General features: G+C 30.5%; 3 protein-coding genes across 7 annotated transcripts; all 3 read right to left on the reverse strand.

The window, feature by feature from the left end:
* Positions 1-3,311: 3,311 nt before the first annotated feature.
* LOC113870407 (putative ALA-interacting subunit 2) lies at positions 3,312-12,427 on the reverse strand. 5 transcript variants are annotated; one of them, XM_027507001.1, is made up of 9 exons: positions 12,059-12,427; positions 10,934-11,092; positions 9,959-10,020; positions 9,801-9,875; positions 9,578-9,694; positions 7,340-7,410; positions 6,036-6,333; positions 4,066-4,355; positions 3,312-3,433 (listed from the first exon to the last, which is right to left on the reverse strand). In XM_027507001.1, the coding sequence occupies exons 2-9, from the start codon at positions 11,010-11,012 to the stop codon at positions 3,379-3,381; spliced, it is 1,047 nt and encodes a 348-aa protein (XP_027362802.1). In that variant the 5' UTR covers positions 11,013-11,092; positions 12,059-12,427; the 3' UTR covers positions 3,312-3,378. The 5 variants fall into 5 exon arrangements, with proteins under 5 accessions (XP_027362802.1, XP_027362807.1, XP_027362822.1 ...); XM_027507006.1 differs by having other exon boundaries at positions 10,934-11,095; positions 12,063-12,340; XM_027507021.1 differs by lacking the exon at positions 12,059-12,427 and adding an exon at positions 11,765-11,804.
* Positions 12,428-14,275: 1,848 nt separating this feature from the next.
* LOC113874397 (heparanase-like protein 3) lies at positions 14,276-18,131 on the reverse strand. Its single transcript, XM_027512621.1, has 9 exons — positions 17,651-18,131; positions 17,023-17,059; positions 16,693-16,876; positions 16,424-16,569; positions 15,815-16,045; positions 15,533-15,722; positions 15,325-15,450; positions 14,922-15,021; positions 14,276-14,841 (listed from the first exon to the last, which is right to left on the reverse strand). The coding sequence occupies exons 1-9, from the start codon at positions 17,894-17,896 to the stop codon at positions 14,482-14,484; spliced, it is 1,620 nt and encodes a 539-aa protein (XP_027368422.1). The 5' UTR covers positions 17,897-18,131; the 3' UTR covers positions 14,276-14,481.
* Positions 18,132-21,540: 3,409 nt separating this feature from the next.
* On the reverse strand, positions 21,541-22,608 carry LOC113852362 (agamous-like MADS-box protein AGL80). Its single transcript, XM_027482589.1, has one exon. It carries the CDS (start codon positions 22,606-22,608, stop codon positions 21,541-21,543), a length of 1,068 nt encoding a protein of 355 aa, XP_027338390.1.
* Positions 22,609-22,871: the final 263 nt, after the last annotated feature.

Raw genomic sequence — 22,871 nt, forward strand, 5'->3', positions numbered from 1 at the left:
GCAGTTTGTTTGGTTTCCTTAGTATTTGTTATTATATGGTCTTTACGATTGGAAAGGAATAAAAAAGTTTTCAATCCAATAAATTTGGTATATGATCAAATTGTGAACTTAATGCAGATGCGTTTGTGCATGTGGTTGAAGCTCATGATCAGCATTTTCTTTTTCTTTGCATAAATTGATATATCAACCAAAGGATTATCTTTTTCATTTCATGCACTTAGATGTTGGGAGAAGATGACTAATGACCAATTAGTTCTATTATTTCATCCTTACGTCAAATAGTAATGGCACCTTAGAATTTATCTATCAATAATTACTACTCTTTTACACATGGCTTAATTTCTTACTAATTTTAGGAAGTAATCTTGACATTCCTAAAGTATTTTGAATCTTATTGATTAAATATTTTTTCACTTATTTTATGTTGTATTTGATAGTGTTTGATAAGTTTTTAGATAAGTATTTATAAGATAATTTTTTCAATATAAATAATAAATAAATTTTCTCCTTTCAATTAAAATAAATTATCAAGATCTAAAAAAGTTAAATAAAATAATATAAATATATAAATAAGTTAATTTTAACTTATGAAAAAATTACCTATTTTTTTAACTTCTATAAATATTTATTAAAAATTTATTTAAATTAAGCATTTTGGAGAACTTATGAAAATAACTTGACTCCCTTAAGTTCTTTTTATCTTATTGAAATAATGTCATAAGCCCTTATTCAAAAGAATATTTTATTAAATAAACATTTAATTAGAGTTTGTTTAAAAGATCTTATAAATAATTAATGACTCTTTTATAACTTATAATTTTTCATATAATTTGTCAAAATAAATAATTTTCATATAAAAATATAGCTGAAATTCAAGTAGCAACTTAATTAATTGTCTATTGTGATTTTAATCATAACTCATCTGACGAGCAATTATTCACATTAATATTGAATATGATTCTACACTTATAATTAATATGAGTATAAGGGTTTTAGGATGTGCCGGACTAGTTTAGTGGGATTAATAACTTGTATTATAGGCTTATAAATATTCAGTTAACTGTAACCAGTAAAATATGTCTCTCACACATAAATCAAATACACAAGCCTAGTTTCCACTTCCTTTTTCTTTTTTCAACCTTGACATGGTAGATTCTCTGTATTTTTCACCATTTAAATGTCTTTACTGCTTTCATTTCTAGATTCTCATTTACAACTTTTTCTTAATAATTTTATGCTTTTACTATGCTCAAGTGAATTATACCATTAAGTCTTAGGAACCTAAGATGTAGAGGAATAAACACCTTCATTAGTGAAATCACTTATTCAAGGGAGAATAGCTATGTTTATAGTCTGTTGATTCATTTGACTAGAAGCATCAACAAAAAACATAACATGAATAGAAAATATCTGTTTACCAAGCCTTGCAACTATGGTCGGGTAAAAGTTTTAGCAGCATAGTCTTCACAATCAACTACAAAGAAGAATGACAGGAGTGTCAATCTCCAAGTTTCTCAATCATATGGGATGCCCTTCACGCCATCTACTCAGCTATATCACTGTTGACCATTGGTGCTCCATCTCTGGTATTTTCTCAGATAAACATTAAGGTTGTCGTGTCGATCACAATCAATCTACAATCATGATTACCTTTCATTTGTTCACGAATTAATATGGACAATGATTATTATTCTTAGATGTCTCAACTTGCTAAAATTGCCAGAATTTTCTACAATTTTATAATTTAACAACGTGGCTTATATATGATTTGTATAGAAAAAAGGTGATTTGCAACATTAAAGGCGACCAATTTACCTTATATTTTTGTCTTTTTAATGTTTTACATTTCTAATTTAACTGGTTCATTCATTCTTTCTTTTTGATAATTATCTTTCTCCTTTTTAAGAATGGGAATTTGGAAAAATAACTATTGCTTTGTTAGATATTTTTCTTTCGTTGTTAATGGTTTGTGTGAATTTTTATTTATTTTTTCAATTTTCATAGATCCATTAGTAAACTTATCTCTATTTTTCATGTTCTGATTTCTTGTACCGTAGGATTGTAGAGAATTATGGTTTGCTACAAAAAAAAAAAAAAAAAGGTTACCAATTTTCTTTTTATATTTTTTCCTATTTTTTCTCTATTTTACTGTCTCTTATTTTTCTTTATAATTTATTGTTCTCTGTTTCCTACTTTTAATTTTAAAAATCGTTTGCATCTTAGAATGTTATTTGGGGATAAAGTATTCAATTTGTCTATAAAATCAATTTTGTCCAGCTATTTTTCTTATAATGTTCTAAATCTTTTTATGTACATAAAAAACATTGAGTTTAAATACAGTGAAACGTCAATCTATTCTATAATAGAATAATAATCAACGAGAAAATGTCACATTACAAAAAAATCAATAACGTATCCATACCCAAATCTAAATGATAAATACGCTAATTTTAATAATATCAAATTAATAAAATTAAATATATAATTCTCAAATATAATAATATTATAATTAAAAATATATAATTATAGTTCTTTGTTTATAAATCATCATACAACATATATTTATATAAATAAAAATTTGAAAATTACTTTATTAATTTAATTTCTAAATTATATTTTATTATCATAATATTATTATATCTTAATTTAAATTTTTTATTAATTAGATATTACTAAAAAATAATATATTTATTATTTAGATATGAGTATATATACAGTTGATCTATTGTAGAATAAATTACCCTTCACTGTATTTAAATTCAAAATTATTTTTGTTGTTTGTGTTAAAAACATGATGTTAGGAATATAAAAAGTTTTTTTTTTAGTATGATCTATTTATATTATAAATATATCTTTAAAGTATTCTAATTTTTATTTATACAATTATTTCATTTCTTGTATTATTATCTTTTATTCTTCTTTGAAAAAAAATATGTCACAAAAATAAAATAAAATTATTGAACAAAAGGTTCATTCAACTAAATGTATTTTCAGATCCTATCCAGTTTATGCTGCAGCTGCAGCAGAGAACTTACCAGACTACAGTACATGTAAATTTGTATCTGAAAGCGACCCATGCATCTATGGACTTCAATAAATGTTTTAGCAAACTCTGTCTGTAAAACTTTGCTACAAAATACAAGATCACATCCTGTTTCTATTTCAAAATAAAGATTTTGTGTACAATGGCTGGTTTCTATGACCTCGTGCAAACTCAAGCTCCTTTAAAGCCACTCCAAATAGCTCATTTCCATTAGTTAAACCCAGAGATGTTACTCTGTTTCATCATTTACAATTAAATACAATACTTCTTATAACATTAATATGTATTGAGTCACTTTAAGAAAAAGTATTACCGGTGTAACCCGTACCCTCTTATCAGCTAGCAATGTTTTTCCTATTCCAAGATGAGTAGGCCATGTCTCCGTAAGGTCTGCTCCAAAAAAATAAGCATAACGTGTAAACACCACCAGTTCAAAATGTATATGGGAGAATCAAATGCAAGAGATAGCATAGGAGAATGACCAGAACATGCTTTCTTAGCAAATTACCATAATTGGAAATTCCTAATGGGTATGATCAGTTCATTTTCATTCTTTTTTTATTATGTAAGGAGTTTTCACATGTTCAGTTCCATATAATCTCACGGCTTTACAATAAATAGTATATATTCATTCATATAATAAAATACCTCTCGCCCTTCCCCCCCGAAAAAAAATTTAATCTTGATTCACAATCACTGAATAGAAGTCAGTAAATCATGACACCACTGTAAGTCAAAATCTATGATTACTATTGTTATGTGACAATTTCTTCTTAATTGATAGTATAGAAGATTTTATTTGACAGTAGATAACTTTAAACTCATAGTACAAGTTCTTAATAACAATTCAGAAACGGAAATGGAAAGGGGGGAATGAAAAATAAGCTGAAAGGTTATGTAGTAAATTGAAGTGCTAGAGAAGCTAAAACTAGCAGTGTCAAGCATCCTCCAGGTAACTGCTGATAAAGTAGTCTCACGTCACAAAATAATCAAAAAGCAATTAGGGAATTATGACACATTACCTAGGATTTTTCACATGAAGCAACAAGAAGATGATGGAGATTAATATACAAAAGGCACCAACAAATAAATTGGCAACTCCAAGGAAGTGATTTTTTCCACCCAACCAGCTTGATGTTGACAGAACAAGCTTCTTCTTTCCACCAAAACTGTAAGTGTTATAGTTATTCTTTAGGTGGACAACTATAACATCATCTTCATCCAAATCCTCTTCAATTCTACCATATAACTTCCGGAAGCTGGGGAGAGCAGCAGTCCGCATCCAAACTATTAGATCTTCTTGATCACTTAGCTGAAATATGGGAATAAGAATGGACAACAGAGAGAAGCAGAATGCCATAATAGAAAGCATTAGAATCAGGACAGAGAAAATATATCAACAAAATCAGTTCATAAAGAAAATTTCAATGGGGAAAGGAATAGAAACAAGGAATGTGTATCACCACGCTCCCATGCAAAAACATAATTTCAACTTCAGTTTGACCTACCAAATGCTACAGAAGATTAATATTTCGCTTGTGTGTACACCCACTGCTAGTGCAACTGATTTCAAGCCAAAAGGAAAAGAGGAAAAAATAAAGAGAATACACATGTGGACCCACTTAAATGCTACTAATAATGATTCATTTTTATTCACACGTCAACCAATAATCCAAAGGTGAGGATTGGGGTTAAGGTTGTTGCCATTTACCCTTCTGGTCACTGATTCTAATTGCAGAATCAACTACTCCATTTATGGTGGTATGGCTCCCTTTACATCTAACCCTCCCTGAACCACGGTGTGATCACACAGAATTTGGTTGTGATGTCTAACATAAGATTCAAACCACAAGGATGAAATGGAGAAATGCTTTATCAGCAATAATTATCATAAAGTGCCTGCTGAACCCAAAGTAAAATTATTCTATAAGCTGCAATACTCTGGCAGAAAATTTTAGGCAATAAGTGCCCAAATTAGGAGAATGCTGATGTAGATGACTGGACAATGAACATACAAGGAAACTCAAGATTAGGAACAAATATATTCAAAAGAAAGTTAAAGTAGAACCTACTAAGAAGAAGAAGATGGAAAATTATCTGGAGTGATTATATTATGTAAGAAGACATAAAAGTTTCATTAAGAAAAGTGGATCAAATGGAAGATAATCCAACAAAATGGGTAGAAGATTGTTAAATATATGTAAATATATTATTTAGAAAAATAGTCTCTATTAAATATATTATTTAAGAAAATAGTATCCATATAATTATAGTAATTAGATAATCATATATTTGTCTTTAATTTTGTAGCTATAATTAAGATTCTCGTTATCAATATAAATATACATCTCGTGGTGCAGTTGAGACACACGAAATTTCTCTCATGCCTTCTTGTTTTCTCTCATCTTAACATGATATTAGAGCTTATTTAGTTTGAATATTGGGAGCTGCCCACATATGTTCAGTCTTGTTGGGTCTATCCATGCAAATGTCCAATCCTGCAAATTTTATGCACCAAATGTCCAGTCTTAAGCGTAATGGAAGTGTATTAAGATGTCTTACATTGGTTAGGAATAGAGCTATAATACTCTTTATAAGGGCTAGGGTAGTCCTTCTCCTATGAATTAGCTTTTGAAAGTGAATTATGTCCAAGTTTCTTAAGAAAGACTAAAGGAAATATTCAGAAAAACCAACAATAAAAGACCTTATTGGCTTATTGAACAGTTTAAATTGAAAATTTGAAATCCAATCTACGATAATGGCATTGACTAACTCATGTTTCTAACCCCACTTGAGATAAGATTTGGTAGTTGAATATAACCTAGCAAATTGGGGAATTCTGTCAAATTGAAGAATAAAAGGCAAAGATGTCACAGAGTTGGTAAATAAACAAAGATATTTTAAATCCAAATATCGAGATATTATGGAGATATCATCGCAGGAAGAATGGAAATTGGAAAATGAATTAGCAATTCAAAAGCTTAGAACTTACAGGAATACTTGGATCTAGCTTTCCACCCCCAATCAAGGTACCATTCTGAAAATTAAATGGGTAAACATGCTTTCCAAATTTCTGATTGCGATCACTCTTCCACGCAATGTTTTTCCTATTGACCTTCAAATCAGATGGCCCGCGACTAAACTTGTATGTATCATTGAACAAACTCCAAGCTATCAACCCACAAGGTACAATTGGAAGACCATGGGAGGACTCTAAAGGTTTACAAGAACTGGTACTGTTGTATCCAAGTCCATGTAAGAGCTGACGGTCACTTCTACTTTTGACATATCTGAACAAATTTTGGATATTTGAATGAGTACAAAAATAGAATCACATAGTTAAAAGTAAATCTGATAACTTTAGGGGTCATTTGGCATGAAAAAGTGAATTTTGTTTTCACTTTTACTTACAAAGTGCTGTCTTGTTTTTAGTATTTACTTTGTTTCCTACATTCAAAAGTTGTATAGGAAACAGTGAAAACAGGAAACAAAGTAGTACTTTTGTAATTAGAAGTATAAATTTGAAAACATTTTCCCAAACCAAATGGCCCCTCATACTTTCGGTGGAAAGGAATGAAGCAAGAACAAAGAAATACGCTACATTAAATTCAAAGACAAATCGATGACATGCACAGCAATAATTCTAAAATTTAGTGATGGGTGGGGATGACAGTTTGTCTGATTAATCCCTTGGGTTCTTTTTATAACACCTTCTAGAAACTTTTAGTGGTATTTTTTATAAGACACTTTATAGTTTCTATGAAATGTTTATTATATTTTTTCCATTTTCCCTTAATGAATGGAGTTGATGAGAACCTAAATTAAAACTAAAAAGGGTAAATGTTGATAGTGGGTCAGGTTCAATGACATTCAAAGTAGATGTTGATGGTGCCTATTCACAGAATGCATAGATATGCAAATTTCCGATTGATATGCAAACGTCAATAAGTCCAAATACAACCTAAGAAAAAAAAAGCTAGTAGAGCAGAAAGATTTGATGAGGCAAGAAAAACAATTTGCCTCGTGGCAGAGCATACATTCAGGCTTTCTCAATTGAATATGGTCACAGAAGCAATACCTTGGAATAAATTGTTTCCAACATTAAGACAACAGGGAAATGATATATAAATAACCAGTGTATTGACCAAAACACAAGCAAATAGAAAAGGATATAAATATGGAAGAGAAACTACAAAAAGGTATAAAAGCGAAGTTAATCAATCACTTTGTCAAAATAATACTTATTTTAAAGACTTAACTGTTGTATTTATGAAGAGCAAAATAAAGAATCCTTACCGTCGGTGGTTCTGGTAATAGTTATCAAGCTGATAATAGATATAAATCGGTGCTCTCATGGGCTTGATTACCTATAAAAAAAATTTTAACACAACCAAGAGATAGTAAAAAATCAACTTTGTCAGTAATTCCTTCAGCAAAGATATCAGCACTTCGATACCCAGCCCAAAATTTTTTATGATGATTAAATGAAGGAGGAAAAAGCAAGCAAAGAATGTTATGAAAGAAAAATGACAACAGAAAAGCATGTAAGCAAATTTCGTATGATATAATATCCTTTTGACTAATGATAAAAGCCACCACCATCATCTAGACATCTATTTGCAGATAAGATTTCCAAGATTCATAATATCAACATCAACATGTATCCTTTTCTCTTGAAGAGTGGAAGATTCTTTACATGTAATAACAAGATACATATGGAAAACAGAAAACTAGCTCCGTTTTCAGTACAAAGTTTTCACCACTCTACAAGATCACAAATGCCACTTCTGAAAGTATGACAAGGGGTGACTATTTTCCTTATAAATTTCGAGGCAATATTAAATTTTTCTTCTTGTAAATGCTTATTATAACATAGTAATGAAGTTGCAAGAAGCCTATGATTAAATTAGTATTACTTAACCAGCTCGTATCCATTGTTTTGCTATTGGGTTTTCCTATTCCCTTTTAGGAAGATATCTATCGGCTGACTTCAATTATTGTACTTGTTTCAGTCTCTCTTCCCTATCATAAATATTTTTTTCCTATCACAGAAAACTGAGAAAAGTCTAGCAATATTATTTCCACAAAACAGAATTTCAACTGATAGTATTTCAGAGACTTCAGAAGAAAATTTTGGATATAAAAATTTCAGAGGTATACAGAGTCCAAAGTGCTATTAGAAGAATTTACGCATTATTCAAATCATTTCTCTCTACTTTTCCCTTATATACCTTTTTTTCTATATGCGACAATCAATCTTCTCATTGTCTATACTAAATTGACTCTTAGTTTCTTACAAGCCATACACCACCAACCCTCCCATACCAATGCATGATGTACCCTAGAGTCCAGAGCCAAAATCTAAGGCTCTCAGGTATCACCAGTGTACCATAAACCCTGATGCCAATGAAACTATGTCCCCCAAAGTTTGAAAATTGACCTGCAAACAGTATATTACTTTACAAACATAGTTTCAGCCTCCTATTGAGCAAGCATTTGTTTACAGACTAAATCCAAGGCAAATTATGTCTTCAAATCTAAATAGTGTTTATAAGCAGATTCCAATAAAAGTTTCAAAATCTACACTACATGGAGAGAAACATACAAAGTAGGACTTATTATATTGTAAAGCAATGAATGAAAAACAAAATGAAAAAATTATAAAAGGTCATACTTTTGGACCTATGTTTTACTATACATCTTATTCATTTCCAAGCTTCATACTCCACCTATGGGATAGAACTTCAAAGGTACGCAATTTTGGAGGGAAAAGTTAGTTAATTGGTTAGTTGCTCCTAGCATGCATATAAACAACTTTGATACTTCTGACTGGCTGAGAAATTGATTTGCTTCATTTCCCAAATTGTAATAAAGGGCATCAGTCACAATTACAAAGTACTATGTAAGAACTAAACAATTAAGAAAAAATAAGAGACACTTTAAAATTTTGAGTACCAAAAAGTGCATATGAACTCTGAATGTTTGCACCTATTCTTCCTTCAATCAAACTATTGTGAAATCCTGAGAAATACTTTTGACAAGAACAAGAGGTGATGAAGAATATAAAATTTTACATTTTCTTCTGTCAAGAGAGCAGAGAATAGAATTAAGTAATAGCATTTTATAATAGTCATGAGGTAACCATCTATCCCATCGAAATTTGTTATACATATAAATATTCAATCAAATTCAAAACTAATAATAATAGGCACTGCCATGGAAACAGCTGTCAAGAGAGCAGAGAATAGAATTAAGTAATAGCATTTTATAATAGTCATGAGGTAACCATCTATCCCATCGAAATTTGTTATACATATAAATATTCAATCAAATTCAAAACTAATAATAATAGGCACTGCCATGGAAACAGCTACTAGTGAATCCTGTGGGAACTTCCAAAGATGTTAAGAGGAAACCAACCACTCATTCAAAAGGAAAATTAAGGAATTGCCACTGATGTATTTTATCATACATTACTGAACCCTGAAGTGATAATAAATAAATGATGTAATTAATTCAAAATTGAATTATCACCTTCAAGAATCGCGAACAGTTTTTGGAGATTGAGTCATCTTTGATATATGCAACCTTGTTGCTTCTAAATTCTTCAGGTACACAATCAATGTCATACCTATCCACAATTTCAACAACCTACAAATCCATGGGTCAACAAATATTGAAGAAAGCATACATATTTTCAAGGGAGAAAGGAAAAGGATTCACTGAATAAAATAAAGCAAGTAGAAATTGTTCATACACTATTTGAGGCATTAAGTGTAACAAGTCCAACAGGAATGAAAATGAAACCCATCAATAGAAATGTAGCAATGACCTGCACAAAACATTGTTGAGATTTAGCATGTACATTTCATAGAATAAGGTATCATGAATATTCAAGATTGTCAAAGAACTAACTACTGCAGGAGTAAGGACAGGTTTACATGCTGGAAGGTTCTGCTGTTTAAACTGATAGCATACTGCAAAACCACCACAATAGTACTCAGTACAAGATTCATTAAGAAAAGTATAAGGGAAAAAGAAATAAAAGTTCAATACGAAGAGACTTGTCTAAAGAAGAAACATGGAATATATTTTCATTCTATTGCACACTTCTGACTACTTTATAGTCTAAATAAAGGCCAAACATCATAAAAAAATTTATTTATTTCCAATACAAAGTCAATTTTCAAGCAGAGGAGAAAAATTCAGAAATGTATAAAATGCATTGAAACCAGATATGTCTGCAAAAACCGATTGCCAAGTTCCTTATGTATTAGGTCACTACAATGTGATAATATAAAAGATAATAAGTTAGGTTGCAGCATATTTTGAAAAATAAGAAATGTGAAATTTTTTGAAGTACAGAAATAAATTACTATAAAACTACTTTTAAAAAGTGAATCAATGAAAACATTTTTTCTGCCACATCTACTACAACTGAGCTTGGAACAGCATCAAAGTCAAAATGTATGCATTTGATAAGTAGAACAACTAAATACAAAATCCTCATTCCTTTGTAACAGCTGACAGTGATAACTAATATCGATATTTTGATAATCTATACTAGTTGTGAAATAATTTACAATTTCATTCTTGTATCATGATTCTAGTTGAGGTAAAATTAAAAATGAAAAAGAATCATTCAACAGCATCCAATTGAAGTAAGGAACCTCCGGTAATCTGAACTATCAAGACATAACCCTGTCAAGTATCCAGTTTAATACAAGGCATACAGGGAAGAAAGAAGTGATTCATTCATTATACAATTACAGCATATGAATATAAAATCATCTATCAGAAAATCCATCAATGCTATACCCAAACATCTAGAAACCTAAGCCAGCAGAAATTGTTGAAAACCTGCCAAGAAAGCAAGTAAATAAAACTCACCACCATGTCGTGTTGGGCGTCCTGAAATTGCCGGCACTCCTGTGCTAACTGATGATGAACTCCCCCCATCGAGATCCATTACCACAGTTTCCCAAGTTCCAGAGGTATCACTCCACAAATGAACTACCAATTTTCACCAGCAGTTGCATTTACCCACCACTGCATTGTGGATTAAATAGTTACCCATCAATTCCTATTGTCAGTTTAGTTAGCTTACACCATAGCATGACTTTAGTAATTGAAAAACAGCAAAACAATACAAGTTAATCTATAATAATAACTTTGGTCCAATTTTCAATGCTGTAAGGAACTAAGTGTTTGGAAGTAAAAAACCAACAAGAGAAAAAACTCAAGGTAGCAAAAATGAGAATAATGCGTTAGATGATTGGACATAACAGATAAGATAGGTTTATTTAGGAATGAATGCATTAGAGAGAAAGTTAGGGTAGTACCTATACTGTGAAAAAAAGGGTAGATTCTTAGTCTAGGTTGTTGGACATGTGGGAGAAGAACCGCAGAAGCCATAGTTAGTAGGGTAGATCAAATAGAGAGCAACCCTATTGCTAGAGGTAACAGATAATTAAGAAAAATTATGAAATTAGAGAATATTTATTAAAAAAAAAAAAATCCCCCCTTCCCTTCTCCTACAAAACCCAACTTTCAAACACACCCTGAATGATTACGAAACAACGGGAACAAAATTGCTTTTGCAAGAGCAATAACCTCAACAAGCGAAGAGAATTTCCATAACTGTTCAACACTAGGTTCGTGTAAGAAATAGCAAAGTAAACAAAAAATAGAGAAACTCAAACTGCTGATTCTATACTTAACAGACGAATCCCAAGTAATCCCCGCTCTCAATCATACGTCGCCATTTAATTGTTATTCATGCAACAAACTAAGCCTCGTATTCTTATAATACAGATAATTAATTCCAAAAACCATAGCTTCCTAATTTCTAACTGAACTAAATTACAACAATTATCACGATCCACAGTAAAAACAATTATAAAAAAAAGAGGAAAAGGGAAAAGTCCTCACAGGATATCTACAATTACGGTGTTAACAGGAAGGAAAATTTCATGGCAAAATTGAAATCTTAAGAAGGAAGAAAGTATGCATTACCTGGAATATGGTGTAGATCTTGGAGCGGAGCGAAAGAGAAGCAAAGGAAGAAATAGGTAACGGAGAGAGAAAGAGAGGAATGAGTATATATTCTTGGCTTGCAGAGAGGGAAGTGATGTACCCGCGCACGCACAAGAGCAGAGAAACGAAGAAAGGAAATAAACCCAACCCGGCAACCGCGTTGGATTCCACTGGGGAATCTCTTCGTCTATCTCGGTTTCGTTTTGTTCTCTCGTCAAAATCCACCTACTTCATCTTTCTTCTTTCATCTTTCATGTTTCATTTTTCATTTTTCATTTTTCATGTTTCTGTTAGTTTACCCAAATTAACTTAGCCCCTACCACGGGAGTTATCTTTCATGGGTGACCTTCTATGGCAATAAATTGTAAGCTATAAATTATAAGTTTTTTTTTTTCTATTTTTTTTTATTTAAGACAAACAAACAAAAAATTGTCAAATAAGTAATTTTTAATATTTTTATAAAGAATAACAATAACTGTCTTTAAAATATTAAATAAAAAATATATAAAATTCTTACCCTAAAAATCTTGATCTACTTCAATTTTTAATTAAAGAATTATTTATTTATTTACTATGGGTCATAATACTTATTAGCATCATCTTTCTTTATATTATTTAACAATATATTATACTGATTTACCATTAAACATATGAATTATAATTGAGATTTACATTAGTCCTTTCATATCTCATCATGAGTGAAAATTGTGTGTGATAGATGTTTTTTGTGCCTTGTGTATATTGTTTTCTTCTTTAACTCGTCTTCTAGCTTCAATTTAAAACCAAATCATAACTTCCCCTCCTCCAGTGCCATTAAACTTTCATAATGTTAGGCCTAGTCAAATGAAATCGCCACAAATAAACATTCTTTCTCCTTATTATAATGTCATGAAGTATTAACCCCTAAACAATTTAGAACTCACGTTTAATCTAGAAAACAAAAGAACTACCCAAAGAATAAAGCAAACTACTACTTGCTTCCACCTCAGTTATTCTCAACTCACCATAACCAAGTAGTGAATCATGTCAACGGTTACCCCCTTCCTCTTAAACGACCACAAAAACTAGTTAAGCTTCTTGAATCAACTTAACCAACATAAGTTTGAGTAATAAACAGCAACAAACGTTACTTAAAAGAGAAATGGTAACAACACCTAAAAGATAGTAAGTGATAATGTTTAAAATTTATTGAAATGGGTTGGAAAAAAGTCATGGCTAAAGAAGATTTTGTACTTTGTACCTCTTTCTTTTCACTCACATAGGTCCACTAACTAACTATGCTAGTTCTTAGGTTTTTTGACAAACATTTTTTAAAAAAAACTATTTATTAAAAAAACAAAAAATAATTTACTGATTTGGGGTGGTTTGGGACATGTGTGCAGTACATTTTACACATGTTAGGGGCAAAAAGATACAATTTTTTAAAAAAAAATTAAAAAAACAGTTTGTAATTAGAATGAATGAAAATTTTTTATATTTACAAATGACACCATTTTCTCTCTTTAATGGGTTAAACATGCTCCAAAAAATAAAAAACAAGCAAATAGAAAATGCCATGTGGCACATCTAGAATTAGTGTTGTCTAACGAGTGAGAAAAACCAATACAATAGAGTGCCAATAATACTCATCATCCTATGCATTTTGTTACATCTACATCTACTGCATCAATCTCAATAAAAGCAATTATTTTTTTTCATCCCAGTATACAAAACTAGCTCTGTCTGCGATATAAGTTGAATACAAAATTGTCCCATAAATTAAATTTTGTTAATCTTACCCCTTAAAGCTAAAATTAAACATCTATAAATATAATTTTTTTAATGAAAAAAATAGATATTTATTGTATTAAAGTTACAAAAATACAAAAAAAAATATTATTAGCCTAAGGTTGAAATTAACAAAATTTATATTTTTAAAGCATTTATTTAATCAATGGTGCTTGTACCTAGTATCTATACTAGCTTTAGGTATGGTACCGTATTCATGCAACATAGTGAATCTCATGTCTACCAAATGAGATTTTGGATGACTTTAAAGGGGTTGGAGGGTTTGAACCTATGATGCTATGAGAAAGACAACACAACGTGTTTCGCACAGTCCTTGACTATTTTATGCCAACCTGCGTTGGCCTAAATATTGGGTAATTTCAAGTTTTTTATTTTTGATTCACAGATATAAAAGCAATCAATCATGATATACAAGAGGGGTTGACTCAAATGATGGTGAGAAATTGAATATGTCACTTTCAAATTGTCATCACAACGAACTTAATGGTATACATTGGGAACAATAAAAATTGGTATTCTGTTCTTTCACAATAAATTAAAACTAGCTTATTTTTCGTGTAATTTGCTCAATCAGCAAGTGAAACCAATTTTTGGTTTCCCTTGGAGCCACCTAGCTAGCTGCAAGCTGCAACAGCAGCATCTGGTAAATGGGCAAATACAATAGAGAAAGAAGCAACCCTTATTGGCTCTGATGAGTTGACTTGTAGAGGCTCCAAAGAAGGAATTTCACCATCTGAGTTTACACTCAGAGCGTTTCCATTTAGTACCATGACTTGGCTATGTATATTCCCATCCTGTGGTGTTAGATGGTACTCTTCTCTTGCTGTTTCACTCCCACTATAGAGAGATACTTCCATCGTTTTTAAATTATCAGACATCTTTCTGTGCCTCAAACTCTTATTGTTGCTGAAGGTCACTTCAGCTTCAACAGTTGTGTTGTTGTCCAGGTTGATCAATAATACAGTGATTCCTTTCTGTAAGATAGAATATTAAATCAGAATCCACGGATAGTGTGTCTGTGTGTGCACTAGTTAATGATAAAAGTTGCACTCACAGATTGTTTTGCACAGTGTGCATAAGCTCTTATCTTGTTTGTCCCAGAGAAGGTAGTTGATAGTACGTGTCTTCCCATGAGTCGGTGCCAAAGGAGAGCACTACAAAGAAAACAGAAAATTACCACAAATACTGTGGATCTACCTGAAATGGGGTCTCCTAATTGTATTATTGGAAAAGGGTTCCTTTCCCAATTAGCCAAAATTGTTGGTCAAGCAATTAATGAAGCAATGGCACATGCGTATTCATATCAGCTAAAGAATGAGACATTAATGAAATAAAATATGCACATGTGGGTCTAATTTTGCTTCTCATTCCTCAACATGGAGTTTTTATGATATTTTTTTTTTCCATCTCATGACTTGACCAAAGAAAATATGACTATGAAATTCAGTAGTTATTACCTATAGTAGTCCGGATTTGGCAGGAAATTGGTAGTGTTAAGTAAACCATAGTTTCCTCCTATAAAACTCTGTCTGCAGTATGTTTTTGTGTCGTAAGCAGCTGACATGCCAAGCTGATCCAAGTACCTGTTCGAGAAATGATAACATATGCCAAAACAATTCTAAGGAACCCCTAATGGTATCTAAATCAAGGGGAGTCACCACTAACCAGAAACTGTACACAAATGCATCAGACACAAGATGACGTCCACTATTGTAAGCCCCTCCTGACTCACCAACCCATGCTGTTGCTGAGGTTCCTGTACTTTCAAGTATATTTTTGAGGCCTTTGAATGTGCTTGCCTCTTTATCAAGATACGAAGGATTGAGAATTTTTTCCACAAGGTGCTCATCAACTCCTGTATATTAAGATAATTTAGCCTTCAAATATAATCATGTTCATGGAAATTGGGAAAACATAATGTATATTAGCTTGTTAAGAGAAAGTTACCTGGTCCAAGGTTATAAATGTGGTGGGAGACCACATCCAAAGATTTTCCAGTTTTGCTTATAAATTCCTTGAACCAAGTTGCATCAAAGAAACCTCCAGGTGCAATGACTAGTGGCTTAGGGTCAATCTCTGTATATGCGTTGTAAACTATGTCTCGTAAAGCAGCAAGATCAGAAGCATATTGGTCTGCAGCAACACTTGTTCCAACTCCATTCCCACTTAATTCGTTGCCTACCAGTGAAAAGAGTTCACGGTAGTTAGCCACATAAATTCAAAACTATGTTAAGACCTGTGATGTAGAACAGAATAGTTATTCTAGAGGGAAATTGCGCATTTTTCTTCCTTAAAAATACGATATTGGATAAACGAATCTATTGACATCAATGACAATATTTGTGAGCTTTTTTACAAAGATCAATATTTTCTATTTTAGTCTCAATTGTGTGGTAGAAAATAGTGTGTTTGGAAATGATTATTTTGAAGAAATTATCGCTTATTTTTTTTAAAGCAGTCTCAAGAAGTTAGCGAAAATAAGTGATTATTTTTTCAAAATAAGCTGAACCAAGCATGCACTTAATACTTTGGGTAATAAGAGCAGCATATGCATACCAAGTTCCCATCCATGAATGGTGAATTTCTTTCCAACCGTGTATCGAATAAAGGATTCAGCATTGGTGTAGTTCCAAGGTCCTTTTGCAGAACCAGAGTGAATTGATTTTCCATTAAGAGCATTTAATCCAAAGATAATCTTAGCCCTGAAATAAACCATTTAATAACGTTAACACATGAAATGCATAGTTTTCAAGTCAACAAGGTGAATCTGTTTAGACTCCACATACACACACACACAAAACACTACAGGAAGAACTGAATCTTACCCAGCTTTTTGGAAAAAGTAGTTGAGTTCATCCCATCTATTCATTGGGAGGCACCCTTGCGTGAAATCAAACATTTCAGAAGGGTTCTTAACAAAAGGAGTGCATGGTTGGTGGTTATCTTCAGTGCCATATATTAGCTTATCTTGCAAACTGCCACCTAATCTAAGTTTCAAAGGTGAAAAGCCTGCAAAACATTCAGAACCAACAATACCTTTATAAGCTTCCAAAGATCAAAGCAATCGTCTAATAAATTAAAATGTTATGAAACGATTTAATCCCTGCCATTTTGATGACAATATTGATATAGATGTAAATTTAATTATCTCTTACCCTTAACTGCATTTAACAAAATCTTGTTGTTGAGGTCCTGCAAGAGATGAATGATGAAAGATGTAACAAAACTATATGTGAACAAACTATGTAAGATTTTGAAGGTGGTTAAACGGACGCTTGTGAAAATAAGGATTGAAGACTAAAACCTCAACTCCGAAGTGAATTTCAATAAACCTTACGGAAAACAGAATGAATGTGAAGAAGATAATGACCAAGGATTATTAAATAAAAGAAAAAAAGTATATGATATTATCTCATCGTAATGAGGTGAGAATATTATCACCTTGTGCTCCACAAACAATGAGTAGATAAGCACATACATCATTTTAAAAAATAAAATAAAATAATTATACTTTTTAGGAATTATTTTGCACCAAATCAAAGAGATCCCGAACATACATTCTAGATTCAAAACATCATTCCCAAAACGGCAAAACGAAAAAAAAAATCATTAAACATTTAAACAGAGAATGATAATAGACTACAAAAAGAAAGCAGCAAAGAAAAAAACTTTATTTATTGTTGTGTTAGAATAAAAAGCATGAGTAGGACATTCTGAAACCTACCTTCCAGATTCCAAAAAAGCCATTTGAGAAAATAAAAAGCAAAAAGAAAACAACAATACCAGATTGAGAAGAGAAGCATGACCCCAACTGCATCTCCCATAGTCACATTTCTCTGGAGGCCACCAATCCAAAGTTGCACACACAAAATCATCATCAATATTTCCAATCACAGATTTGCCATCAATGATGACACTCCCTTTTACAGCTTCATCTCCACTTTCATTCAGTGAGTTCACATAGGAGGAGCTAAAGCTTGCCAAGTGCAAGCATAGACACATGCCCAGAAGCTGAATCCGAGAACCCATTTCCAGAATCAGCCAAATTCAAGATCTTTAAGTGTTCATGCATCAAGGGGAGTTGATGAAACCATGGAAGTGGAGAGTTAAGAAGGCTTTAACTGCAGAGTCACGTGCTGCAGTGACAGTGAAGTGTAATGAAGAATGGTAATTTAATAACACCAATTTTTCTTTGCTGCTAAGGTTTGTCTTTACAATTGTTTTCTGCAAAGACAGTTGATATATGTGTATATGGCATGCCCAAAGATTTGGCACATATATATATCGTGGCTCTCCACAAAGTAAATCAGTTTAAAAAGACATGTATGTATATATATATATATATATATATATATATATATATATATATATATATATATATATAGTCATTATGTGACTATATAATTAAGTGACTTCCAAAATTTGGCGCTATTCATTTCTATTAATAGCTTAATGTTGCACATATAAATGGTATAACAGAAGAGTGAATTCGCAAGAAATGCACGATTACAGATAAATACATTAAGAAGAAAGGAAAAGTAACACTTATTAGGGAAAAGGGTAAAAATTGTCTTAAATGATTTAGATATGTATGGAGAAGATTGGTAATAATTTTAATAAGATCAGTTCTAATAATTAAAGGTAAGGGGAAAAAAAAGTCAAAACTCAAGCAATTAAAGTTATTTTTAAGTTTAAATGATTTGCCATAAATAAATATGATTTAGATAGGACATATGCTTTGATCTATCTAATATATCTCACCTACTTATGAAAAGCCTTTGTTGTTACATTAATTACTCATAATTTTCATAAATGAGTTTCATTATCATTAATTGTAATATATTATTGTGATGTTATGGAAAATTTTAATATCTTTTTCTGATAATATAATAAGTTATGCAAGAGACCAAGATAAAATTTGCTCAGTAAAGTTTATTTAGAGTTCCTTTACTAATGCCTCAAAAGTCCTACTTAACAACTTTAATAATTTTTTTCCCTATAAATAAAGTTTTGAAATTCAATAAGAATCAAAGAGCACTTTTTTGGGGCATGTGAAGAATCAATGAAGCTTTAGAATAACGTGATGTTGGTTGGTGGTAGGGTAAGAGTATGCTTTCCTGAAGGAACGGATAGATATGGTTGGTTTGTGGACAAGGTAAGGCACTGCCATTTTAGCTTTTAAGGCCCAAGCGAAAACAACGTATTCACTACTTGTTTGATGAAAAATATACACACCCATTTGCTCTCTCTGAGTGTTGCCTAAGCTAAACTTGCAATCAATTTGGGAATAGAAAGGGGTTAAAGATGAAATTGACTCCTAATTAGATGCAATCTTAGTCATAGTAACTCTAATTATTCCAATTTCTTTGCAGTAGTTGCCACTCCACTTACATATATTGAAGTATATTTAATAATGAATTTAAAGGGTATGCATTATATTATGAAAAAAGGGTATGCATTATTAACATAAATAAAATAGTTTGATATCAATACTTGTGAGTATTTTGAGATATTATTATACACTATCATGTTGTTTTTTTAATAATTAAACGATAATTTTTAATTGTGAGATAGTAGTATATATAAGAGATTTGGCTTAAGGGATGATGGAGGGTTGCTGGGTGATGATGATTGGAAACAGAGATGGGTGGGAGGGGATATTATTGACAGTGGAAGCATCGTTGGCTGTTTCCCAGCCACGAAGCTCTGTTGTCTTGGATTTGTTTTAATGGATAACATTTTCTCTGCTTCGAGTATTCTTCAAATACAAGTTTCAGCAATTTTATTCTTCTAATTAAAGATTAGTTTAAGATTTGTTTTCTTTGTATAATTTTAATTTAATGATTTAAAAATATATATAAGATTATCTATGAAAATATTATCAAATGAAAACGTTTTTAAAAATTATTTTTTCCCATTTCAAGTGATTTTTACTGTATTGTATGTTTATTTTTTATTTTAATATTAATTTAAATTTTAAAATATTTTACTTTTTTTATTTTACTTTTGATTCAAATACTAGCAGTAGATTGTCATACATAACTATAAAAATCTTAAATTATTAATTATTGAACTTTTTTATTTTATATTAAAAACATATTATCGTATATTGTAGAATCATAATACTTTTTTTTATCCCATAGTACTGTTTTTTCTTATCAAACAAAACTTCATGATATATAAGTATTTTATTTTACAATTTTTAAATTTATCATATATAATTGTTGAATTACTTTTTAATAAAAAAATATACATTTTACCGTGACTATTACTTTAATTGAACTTTTTAATAATTAATAATTTATATATATTTATAATATACACACATAGAATTTTGTATCAGTGAGGTTTTTATGTACTACATAAATATTATTAAATCAAATTTATTATATGAATTTATAAAATTTAATAAATTTAGAAAATAGTAAATATTTTTACTACTACTAATAAATAATTATTACTTAAATAGTATTAAATTAAGAAGATACATTTTTTAAAATTAAGAAGAAGTTACTAAATTTAAAATTCAAAAATTAAAATTAACATTGAATCAACCTCTGTTATATATTTGTCTATATTAACTCTTAAAAATAATATATAAATTTACTATTTTATGTAAGAACAGATTATTATTTTTTAGTGAACTCAATTTTTTGTTTCACTTACATTAACTCTTCAAAGTGAAAATATACAAACATATTTAGCATTTGATATTCTATTAGTTTTTAATTAGTTTTATTTAATACGATAAAATATGTATTATTTTTAAATAAAAAAATTATTATAAATTAATAATATCCATGTAGTATAATGTATATATTATAGATTATAAATGACTCATCATTCTTAAAACTAAAATATTTTGAGGAGTTGTTTTGATGAGAGTATTTTAAAAAAATAATTATTTTCTCCCTTACGATGTCATGTGACTTCTTCTGCATTAAGCATTTATATTTTTTTTTTCAATTTGGTATTAATTTGAATTTTGAATTATTTTTTTAAAAAATTATTTATTGTAAGATTTCTTTTAATAATTTCTTTCATAGTTACTTTTTGTTATGTTTTACTATTTTTCAACTCTCTTCAGGTTTCACAATTACTTCTAAAAGTTTTCTTACACATTTAAATCATCTTAATTAATTTTTTATCATTTTCTCCTGAACAAGTACTACCTTAATTAATCTTTCTCTTTGCACAAGTATTTTTATCATGTATTGTTGCATAGTTACACATATGTCTTAACATTATTACTTTTTATACCGAATAATTATATCACAAAACCTAACATTATATTAATTTTTTACTTATTATTTTTTTAAAAATTTTATTAATTTGACATTATTTAATACTTTATTGACATCAATTATTTTTAATTATATATACTTTTAAAATATATAAAAATAACAACTATATGATTATAATTTTATAATAAGAATATAATCAAATAGTTCTTTATCATGTTTAGCTAAAATAGGATTAGCTATTGTATGGGATACATGTTATTTAAATTTAAAAAAAAAAAACTTGTTGTAACCATTTAATTTTGACAAAAATTAAAATAAATAATTAAGGTAATGTACAATTGTAACTTAATAATTAAATTAATAAAATCATGTATTCTATAAAGCTACTAATAATAACACAAGAAAAAATGGGAAGGCATACAAAGCTACTCAATTACGGTCATTTTGTGATTGAACACGAGTATTCTGCAAAACAGATTCATCAAGTTGACTCACTGTGTCCACAAGATCACCACCTAGTTGATTAATCCACTCCTCAATCTCAGTAGGTTCATCAACCCAACGCTCAAATTCTCCCAAATGATTAGCAAAGTTTGTATTAGACTCACCGAGTTGATTAGTTGAATCTTGAGGCATGTCAACTGGATTGGTAAAATTTACCATCCCATTATTATCATCTTGTGGCCTCAAACTTTCAAAGTTGTGTTGGGTCTCAGAGATGTTCTGCATGAAATTGAGCTGGCTTCCATGTGAGGGGGCACCACTTACTTGAGCCATGTTTGGCATGAAATTAAAATAAGCGTCACCCTGTTGCAAGTTTGCCAACATGTTAGTTCTATGAAAGTAAGCCTCATCAACCTGATTTGTTGAATTAGTAAAATTTGCCATCCCATTATTATCATTGATTTGACTCAAAGGAATAGGGATGCGTTGGCTTTGAGAGACATTTTGCATGAAATTGAGTTGGCTTGCATGGGAGGAGGTAGCACCCTCATGAACCATATTTTGAATGAAATTGAAGTTGGCTTCACTTTGATGCATATTTTTGAACATGTTAATTCTATGATCACATGCTCCAATCTTAGCATCCAACATAGCAATGAAGGCCTTTAATTGCTCCTCACCCAGCTTACTATAACTTTTATCCCAAGTTGGATACTTGATCTTAGAGATCTCTTTTTGCACCCTAGAAATTTCAGCTTCAACCATGTTCTTTCTATTCTCAAAAAAGTCTTCAATATTGAAGGTCTTAGGAGGTCTCTCATTCTTTTGATTCTCATACTTTTCAATGATGGAATGTACTACTCTGGAGTCTTCAGGCCAAGTCATTGGTTCAACATTACCATTACCATCATACACAATGAAGCAAGCTTCAGCTCCACACATGGTTGAAAATTCAGCGATTTTCTTCATTAGTCCTTTGCTTCTCTGCTTGAAAGTTAGCTTGCGAGTTCTCTCCTTTGGGATCCGTTTCAAGGTTATTCTTGCACGACCCATTTTCTACAATATTTGACAATATATAGAATGAAACTTAGTCCCTTAATATATAATTAAATATACAACACAAAAATTCAATAATAATAACTAATATAAATATAAATGACTCTTGTATCTAAAAAAAATCCATCTTAACTCCTTAATTATCTCATTCTATCTTTTCTTTTCACATCAATCTATGTCCTTAATTACTCAACTCTTATATTGAAATTAATCAATTAAAAAATTGGAATTTTTTTGGCCCATGAGAGTATAGCATAAAG

This window comes from Abrus precatorius, unplaced genomic scaffold, assembly GCF_003935025.1.
Source record: "Abrus precatorius isolate BTA unplaced genomic scaffold, Abrus_2018 Scaffold10, whole genome shotgun sequence".
Classification (NCBI taxonomy): Eukaryota; Viridiplantae; Streptophyta; class Magnoliopsida; order Fabales; family Fabaceae; genus Abrus; species Abrus precatorius.